General features: G+C 40.7%; 1 protein-coding gene across 2 annotated transcripts in view; it reads right to left on the reverse strand.

Moving 5' to 3' along the window:
• Positions 1-2,865: 2,865 nt before the first annotated feature.
• SMIM14 (small integral membrane protein 14) overlaps positions 2,866-9,850 on the reverse strand; it is a 79,490-nt gene continuing 72,505 nt past the window's right edge. Inside the window, exons 4-5 of one of the 2 annotated variants that reach the window (XM_025386412.1) lie at positions 8,875-9,017; positions 2,866-4,090 (exon numbers count right to left, since the gene is read on the reverse strand). In XM_025386412.1, coding sequence (XP_025242197.1) covers positions 4,058-4,090; positions 8,875-9,017 — 176 coding nt within the window. In that variant the 3' untranslated portion in view covers positions 2,866-4,057. The remainder of the gene's footprint in view (positions 4,091-8,874; positions 9,018-9,850) is intronic. The other variant, XM_025386413.1, reaches the window with a different exon arrangement.

A 9,850-nucleotide genomic window follows, 5' to 3' on the forward strand; every position in this document is an offset into this window, starting at 1 on the left:
GGGATTACAGGCATGCACCACCACACCCAGCTACTTTTGTATTTTTAGTAGAGACGTTGACCAGGCTGGTCTCAAACTCCTGACCTCAGGTGATCTGGCTGCCTCAGTCTCCCAAAGTGATGGGACTACAGGCATGAACCACCATGCCCAGCCTGAAAAAAATCTTTTACTAGAAACAGTTCCAATGTTAACCTTTTCCACATGGAAAACAAAACAAACAAAAAACAACCTCCCACCACTATTGTGCATAAAACAAAATAAGCTTTTTTACTTTTTTCTTTTTGGCAGAGACAGGGTCTTGCTATGTTGCCCAGGCTAGTCTCAAACTCCTGGGCTCAAGCAGTTCTCTTGCCTCAGCCTCCCAAATTGCTGGGATTATAGGCATGAGCCACCATGACTGGTCTAAAACAAAATAAATTCTTAATGACGTTTGTGGAATATGTTTAAGAGTCAAAACTGTGAAAACGTAAGCTTTATCTTTCTTTTTTCGCAGATTATTTAAAAAGGATTGTAGCCACAATTCAGGTGAATGTTTACAAGCCAAATAATGACTTAAGAGTGTGCTCAATAAAAAGGCCACAGGTAGAAGCTTTAAGAATTAAATAGAATAATATAAATTACTAGGTCAACAAGAATATTTCATGTATAGTACACTGTTTCAGGAATGCAGAGAAATTTTACAAGAAACCCAAGACTAAATACTTCATTAAGAACACTGGTTACCAAGTAAATAGATGGTTCATGTAGGAAAAAGCTAATACCCATAGACGTAATGTCAACTAAGTGCATGTGACAGAAATGAAGAACTAGGAATAAGAATCTAGATTTTCCAGTCAGGCACGGTGGCTCACGTCTGTAATCCTAGCACTTTGGGAGGCCATAGTGGGTGGATCACCTGAGGTCAGGAGTTTGAGACCAGCCTGGCCTACATGGCGAAACCCCATCTCTAACTGAAGATACAAAAATTAGCCGGGCTTGGTGGTGGGCACTTACAATCCCAGCTACTCGGGAGGCTGAGGAAGGAGAATCGCTCGAACCCGGGGGTGGATGTTGCAGTGAGCCAAGATCGCACCACTTCACTCCAGCTTGGGCGAAAGAGCAAAACTCCATCTCAAAACAACAATAAAAAAGAATCCAGATTCTTAGGTGTAATACTAGACATTCTGTGTCCAAGTTTCAGCCACTTCTTCCAATAAAGCCTTCTAAAGTCTTTTTTTTTTCTTTTTTTTTTTTTTGAGACAAGGTCTCACTCTGTCACTCAAGCTGGAGTGCAGTGGCGTGACCTTGGCTTCCTGCAACCTCTGTCTCCCAGGCTCAAGCAATTCTCCTGCCTCAGCCTCCTGAGTAGCTAAGACTACAGGCTGTGTCACCAAACCCGGCTAATTTTTGTATTTTTTGTAGACAAGGAGTTTCACCATGTTGGCCAGGCTGGTCTCAAACTCCTGACCTCAAGTGATCCACCCGCCTCAGCCTCCCAAAGTGCTGGGATTATAGGCATAAGTCACTGTGCCCAGCCCCCAGAGCCAATTTTCAATTATTTGTGAGCCATAGATTCAGTGACTACATTAGTATCTCTTGCCAGGGATTGGCCTTCTAGCAGCTCAGAGAACAGATTGTTAGGATATATATATGGGCAAGCCTTCTAAGTTCAAGAGGCAAGAGCAGAAAATGGAATGCTATAGGGATTTAGCTCCATCTTAAGCCATTCTGGCCCTTTCTGCTCTACTTCACCAGCTGTAGAGTTAGGAAGGCTTCCAGTAGGCCACAAAAACCTTTATTCTGTGGGGCTCATTTATCCAGGATTTAACTTACCTGTGTTATGTTACCCATCTATTAACACACGTAATTCAGAGTTGGTTATATTATTTCAAGAAATTGAGCACAAAGCCAAGATGTGTACAAGGAGGAATTCAAACAATCAATATTGGATTATATAACAAAAAGATACCCTTACAATGTTTATGATCTAGAATGTAATCATAATAAAGGGGAAAAAATCTCTTATGAGTATCACAATTGTATCAGAGACTATTAAACAGTACAGTGATACAGAGAATTTATTCAATTCATACAAGTAATTTACCAGATCTAAACAGTGAATAGACTGACCTAAGGGGAAAAAAATCCTTACATTGATAGCAAAATATCTTCTAGCCCCCATAAATAATCTGCAATCATTTGCTAGGAAAAAAACTTCATAACCACATGGGTCATGCAGACATTTTAATTTATTTATTTATTTTTAGACAGAGTCTCGCTCTGTTGCCCTGACTGGAGTGCAGTGGCACGATCTCAGCTTATTGCAACCTCCGTCTCCCGGGTTCAAGCAATTTCCTGCCTCAGCCTCCCTAGTAGCTGGGATTACAGGCACACACCACCATGCCTGGCTAATTTTTGCATTTTTAGTAGAAGCGAGGTTTTACCGTGTCAGTCAGGCTGGTCTCGAACTCCTGACCTCAGGTGAGTTGCCCGCCTCGGCCTCTCAAAGTGCTGAGATTACAGGCATGAGCCACCGCGCCCGGCCCATGCAGACATTTTTAAGTGCTATTGGTATTCACTTTATTTCAAACTGAGCAAAACAATACAACCTTTTACTTTTTTACACATTTCAAAATTTCTCTCATATTAACATTCCTTCCTACCCCAATCCATCCCATCACTAAACAGGAATAAGATAAGGAGTGAAAAAAAGATGTTTGTTTCTCATTTTCCTTCTTTTCCCTTGAAGTAAACCTGTTATTAAAATTTTTTATAGGTCAGAGGATAACAAAGGACTCAATGGAGTAAATAAATAGGCATTCAAATATCAGTAACCCAACAGGCCCTAATACAGCTTTAAGATTTTATTTTTATTTTTATTTTTGAGAGAGAGTCTCGCTCTGTCGCTCAGGCTGCAGTGCAGTGGTGCGATCTCAGCTCACTGCAACCTTTACCTCCTGGGTTCAAGCAATTCTCCTGCCTTGGCCTCCTGAGTAGCTGGGATTACAGGCACATGCACCATGCCTGGCTAATTTTTTTGTATTTTTAGTAGAGACAGGGTTTCACCATGTTGGCCAAGCTGGTCTCAAACTCCTGACCTCAAATGATCCGCCCACCTCAGCCTCCCAAAGTGCTGGGATTACAGGTGTGAGCCACCGCACCAGCCTAAGATTTTCATTTTAACAGGCAGTGTTAGAACAGAAAAGAAACTTCCCAAGAGGCACTCATTTTAAAAATAAATTATAGCTTAAATTATTATGTGGATTATACCAGCAAAGGCAGAAAGAATTAATGTTTTCCTCCTTTCATGAACCTTGTAAGGCTAGTGTTGAGTGGCTTACAAATGTTATATAATGGACTGTAAATCATCTGCCATATTGATCAATCATGTTTATTTAAGGTTTTCTTAACATTAGAGATTTTTAATGAGAGTATAAAATTAGTAAACAACCATTTCATTTTTTTCTCTCTTCCTATTCTAGCCACATAAGCCAGTTTAATCCATGACACAGATTTCAGCTGTAATTTGTAAAACAATCCAAGAGCTACCACAGTCCCCAAAACTACAGAAAACTGCCATCCACAAATTAACTACCAAGGTAAATGTAAATACAACGTGGTTCTAATTTTCTTTCATACAATCCCAGACAACCTCAAATAACTTTATAAATACCTCATGAAAAAAAGCAATTTAAAAAGCTATCAAATCTATTTAAAATATATAAATGCAGACCTCTCAAATTTCCTTCAGTCAGGCCAGAAATTATCACAAACATTATAATCACAGTTACAAACAGAATGAGTGGAATGTTTGTAAGTTTAGGACAACCAAAAAAGCCCCATGTAACTTTTTAAAAATATAATCATTCACTCAAATATACTGTAAATAGGAATGGCAGTAACACAGGAAGCAAAAATAAACTTGCAAGTGAAATTTCTAGAAGCTCATGAAAACAATACCATCCCATATTGCAGATACAAAAGGAAAACAGTTCTAATGGGGTTAAGAGTACTCTGGTCATCTTCGTTCGTTTGGTCGTGCAAGGTGTTAACTATTTTCACTTCCCATATCACAAAGTTAGTCCACAGGAGGAGCTGGTGGATCTTGTCCCTGGCATTAGAAAGAAATAAATTATTTAACTGACTTTTAAAAAATTTAAAATTTTTTAAAATTTATTTTATTACTTTTTAGAAAATTGACTTATTAAATCCCAGTGCAACCAATCTAACACATAGAGAAAGAACTGAGCAGCAATGCCCCCCATCATCCCATCCCAAATATATGCTTATTTGGACTTTTCATATGTTTTTACATGAGGGAACACTAGATTAAATAACACTGTGATTTTCCACCATTTGTCTCATTTTTCCCTGTAGAATGGAAGAGAGAGGGAATCTGTATAACAGTGATGTTATCACTCCTGCCAGCAACCACATTAGCTGACACACAGTCTGCATTGCATTAATATGGTAATTTTCAAAGTGTCACAGATATAATACTTGTAGGATTATGCATTGACATCTTGACTGGTTAACCAGGAGAATGTAATGGTAAAATTTCCAGGCTTGCTAAACAATTCCGGAATTTTTTTTTTTTTTCTTTTTTGAGACAGAGTCTCACTCGGTCGCCAGCCCCAGGAGTGATCTTCAAACTAATGAAAGTATCTTCATCCCTCTTGCTAAGGTTGATTGGCTAAGCGAAGTACTGTATATTTAAAATGAAGCTAGGGACTTTTGTTTCTCAATACTGAATGTCTACGAGGAAGCATGTGGCTGCAGTTGCTTCTGGCAGTCATCCTATGACCCTAAGGGGAGCCCATGTTGGAATGAAGTTGATAGTAAGAGGAAAGAAACTGGGTCTTTGATGACACTGTTAAACTTTCTTAACCATGACCCTACCTCTGAATTTTTTTGATGTGTAAATCAATGAAGCCACTTGTTTTAAACCGCTTTGGATTGACTTGTGCTAACTTGCAATAGAAAGCAAGTGAACTATAAAGGAAAGATCAGAGTTTTTAAGATTCTCAAGATTTTATTTATTTACCCTGAAATGATGTATGAGGCCCGAGTTGGGGGTGATCAGTATTTCTGCTTGGAATTAGTCTCAACACATTTTCTTACTTATTCCTAAGATAGTAGAACTACTATTCCTAGAAACACTGGCCTACAATGAATTAAGGTCCAGGAGAGTATAATCTTGCATTTCTGTCATTTTAATAGTTTCTTTTTTTTTTCCTTGAGACAGTCTCACTCTATCGCCCAGGCTGGAGTACGGTGGTGCGATCTCGGCTCACTGCAGCCTCCACCTCCCGGGTTCAAGTGATTCGCCTGCCTCAGCTTCCCGAGTAGCTGGGATTACAAGCATGTGCCACCACGCCCGGTTAATTTTTTTGTATTTTTAGTAGAGACGGGGTTTCACCATGTTGGTCAAGCTGGTCTCCAGCTCCTGACCTCAAATGATCCACCCGCCTCGGCCTCCCAAAGTGCTGGGATTACAGGTGCGAGCCACCGCACCCAGCCCATTTTAATGGTTTCTAAGTCAGATTATTGAGAATTCTATTTCTTTAGCTCCAAACATTGAGGAAGTTACTCTTTGATATGAAAGTAACAAAGCTATACAAAGAAAGTAAGAAAGACGGCTAAGGAATAAACACTTTATCAAGACAATAAGCAAGCTGTTTTATAAATACTCTCTTCTCCAAGAAAAAACAAAAATACATGTAAAGCTTTTTATATAGTGCTAATAATTCTTTCCTTCCTTCCTTCCTTCCTCCCTCCCTCCCTTCCTTCTTTCTTTCTTTCTTTCTTTTTTTTTTTTGAGACGGAGTCTCGCGCTGTGTCACCCAGGCTGGAGTGCAGTGGCGCGATCTCGGCTCACTGCAAGCTCCGCCTCCCAGGTTCACGCCATTCTCCTGCCTCAGCCTCCGAGTAGCTGGGACTACAGGCGCCCGCCACCACGCCCGGCTAGTTTTTTGTATTTTTAGTAGAGACGGGGTTTCACCATGTTAGCCAGGATGGTCTCGATCTCCTGACCTCGTGATCCACCCGCCTCGGCCTCCCAAAGTGCTGGGATTACAGGCTTGAGCCACCGCGCCCGGCTCTTTCTTTCTTTTTTTGTTTTTGAGACAGAGTCTCGCTCTTGTTGACCAGGCTGGAGTGCAATGGCGCGATCTCGCCTCACTGCAACCTCTGCCTTCTGGGTTCAAGCAATTCTCCTGCCGCAGCCTCCTGAGTAGCTGGGATTACAGGCATGAGCCACTGCCTCCGGCCTATAATGCCTTCTTTCTTAAAGTTAGCATGCTATGTATCTTTTTTGTGTATGTTTTTCTTTTCGATTTTTTTTTCTTTCTATACTACATATGTTCTACTCCTTTAAAAACAAAGCAAAACACTGACCAATTAACACAGCATATTTGCTTTCTCTTATATAAAAAAATGAGTCTAACTGAACTTCTGATATCAACACCACAACATTGGAGAAAAGAAACAATTATTTCAGGAATTCCACATGGTAAAGGTTGGAAAAGAGAATTAGTGGGATAATTTGGTATTCAACAAGTGAATCTGGCCAGGCACGGTGGCTCATGCCTGTAATCCCAGCACTTTGGGAGGCAAATGCAGGCGGAGCACCTGAGTCAGGAGTTCGAGACCAGCCTGGCCAACATGGCGAAACCCCATCTTTACTAAAAATACAAAAATTAGCCAGTTGTGGTGACACACACCTGTAATGCCAGTACTTTGGGAGGCCGAGGCAGGCAGATCACCTGAGGTCAGGAATTTGAGATCAGCCTGGCCAACATGGTGAAACCCCATCTCTACTAAAAATTCAAAAATTAGCCAGATGTGGTGCGCACCTGTAATCCCAGCTACTCGGGAAGGGGAGGCAGGAGAATCGCTTGAACCTGGGAGGCAGAGGCTGCAGTGAGCCGAGATTGCACCACTGCACTCCAGCCTGGATGACAGAGTGAGACTCCATCTCAAAAACAAACAAACAAACAAACAAAAAAACGAGCAAATCTATCATGGACATTTTCCCTTTTTTTTTTTTTTTTTTTTTGATGCTCTATCATCTTATAGTTTTTTTAGTTATAAATTTTAACATTTTATTTATTTAAATTGACAAATAAAAATTGTATATATTTGTCATATACAACATGTTTTGAAATATGCATACATTTGTAGAATGGCTAAATTGAGGTAATTGGCATATTCATGGAAATTTTTTTTCTTTTTTCTTTTTTTTTTTGGAGACGAAGTTTCACTCTTGTCACCCAGGCTGGAGTGCAATGGCACGATCTTGGCTCACTGCAACCTCCACCTCCTGGGTTCAAGCAACTGTCTTGCCTTAGCCTCCCAAGTAGCTGGGATTACAGGCGCCCACCACCACGCCCAGCTAATTTTCGTATTTTTAGTAGAAACAGGGTTTCACCATGTTGGCCAGGATAGTCTTGAACTCCTAAACTCAGGTGATCTGCCCATCTCGGCCTCCCAAAGTGCTGGGCTTACAGGTGTGAGCCACCGTGCCCAGCCTCATGGAAATATTTTTAAAGAGATAATATTCAAATTCAATGTTAAAAAAAACACACACATAAATACTGGTTCTGAAAAGGATTAAAAGGAATCCCTTAACAGAGGTTCTTTTTTTTTGAGACACAGTCTCACTCTGTAGCCCAAGCTGGAGTGTGGTGGTGTGATCTTGGCTCACTGCAACCTCTGCCTCCTGAGCTCAAACGATTCTCAAGCCTCAGCTTCCTGAGTAGCTGGGACTACAGGTGCACACCACCATGTCCGGCTAATTTTTTGTATTTTAGTAGAGACAGGGTTTCACCATGTTGCCCAGGGTACCATGTCCGGTTAATTTTTTGTATTTTAGTAGAGACAGGGTTTTACCATGTTGCCCAGGGTGGTCTTGAACACCTGAGCTCAGGCGATCTGCCCGCCTTGGCCTCCCAAAGTGCTGGGATTGCAGGTGTGAGCCACCGCGCCTGGCCAACAGAGTTTCTATTAAAGATAGTACTGAAAACTCCCTGTTGGGTCACTTTATCACAGTTTTAATTTAGAAGGTTCTAAAAATGGTTGTAATCATTACTATCAAGATTTATCAACATGAATGATTCTGACCTCTCCTTTTGCCAGCTCAGTTGATTTGTTGTGGTACAGAAATGGAAAATGGGTTTGAGAGAAATAGGATGGGAAAATGAGGAAAATAAAATCAGACAGGCTCAGTGTCTCTACTGAATAGCTAGGACAGAAGGGGGTCAAACATTTGAGCTGAAGCTACTAAGAGTTTAGGGGCTAGAAGCATGAGAGGCAAGGGATCAACTGTGAGGTAGACAGAATTGAGTAGTGGAGGATTGAGATTTAAGCAATATTGCTGTGGATTATGAAATGGATTATTTCATAATGCTTCTCATGCGAGTAAAGATTGGAATTCAAGCCTGGGCAACCTGGCAAAACCCCATCTCTACAAAAAAAAATACAAAAAACATGTGCTAGTGCATGCCTGTGGTCCCAGCTACTCAGAAGGTTGAGGTGGGAGGATCACCTGAGCCTGGGAGGTAGAGGCTACAGTGAGCTAAGATCGCACCAATGCACTCCAGCCTGGGCAGCTGAGCAAGACCCTGTCTGAACAACAACAACAACAAAATTGGAATTCATTTTCAAATTAATTTTCGGCTTCTGATCTGTGCTTCTTTCTGCATTTAACTCCACAAAGATTAAGCCATCAATTAAATCTTGGAATTGCAAGATTTAATAGAACTACATAGGTAGAATACTCTATGAGTTAAATGTAATTTAACTAATTTAGGTATTTTAGTCAAAACCAAGTCCTTCCCTGCCCCAGGTCACATACATTCCCTTACCCAAAAAGCATTTAAAATGTGCAATACTTACATTATGAGGACTGGTTGGCTTTCCAGGTAGGTTGGATCCTCTTAGATTCGGAGGTCTCAGTAAGAACAAGATCAATGCAATAACCATCCAGGCCACTAAGATCATAGTAACACTGATGCCATTATCACCAGAGGGTCCTGGTACTAAAGACAAACAAAAAATGTAGCATGCTCACAACATTGTTAAAAGTAAAAATAAATTCTAATGTTTAAATGTCAGTTTCAAATATTGTATTAATATAAAAATTGTATTGATACATTAGAGAAGTACAAATTATACCTTCAATTTCCCTTTCCTCCAGTAAGAACATCTAAAAAGTAAATGATGTTAAATAGTCATAAACCAAAACCTAGTTTTTGTTGTTTTCGTTTTTTGAGACGGGGTCTTGCTCTGTCAAACAGGCTGGAGTGCGGTGGCTCAATCGTAGCCCACTACAGCCTTAAACTTCTATGCTCATGGGACTACAGGTGTGTGCCACCATGCCCCATACCCCAAATTTTTAATTTTTGTTTTTAGGAGAAACACTGTGTTGCCTGGGCTGGTCTCTAACAATTGTTTGTTTTTTTTTTAGATGGAGTCTCACTCTGTTGCCAAGGCTGGAGTACAGTGGGATGATCTTGGCTCACTGCAACCTCCACCTCCCAGGATCAAGCAATTCTGCCTTAGCCTCCTGAGTAGCTGGGATTACAGGCATGTGCCACCACGCCTAGCTAATTTTTGTATTTCTAGTAGAGACAGGGGTTCACCATGTTGGCCAGGCTGGTCTTGAACTCCTGACCTCAGGTGATCCACCCGCCTTGGCCTCCCAAAGTGCTCAGATTAGAGGTGTGAGCCACTGTGTCCAGCCCCACACCCCTCATTTTTTTTTTTTGATTTTTAGTAGTGATGACGTCTCACTATGTTGCTTGGACTAGTCTCTAATAAATTTTTTAATAGTACAATAATTCTTTTTTTTTTTTTTTTTTTTTTTTTTTTG

The sequence above is a fragment of the Theropithecus gelada genome, chromosome 5 (genome assembly GCF_003255815.1).
Source record: "Theropithecus gelada isolate Dixy chromosome 5, Tgel_1.0, whole genome shotgun sequence".
NCBI classification, from domain to species: Eukaryota; Metazoa; Chordata; class Mammalia; order Primates; family Cercopithecidae; genus Theropithecus; species Theropithecus gelada.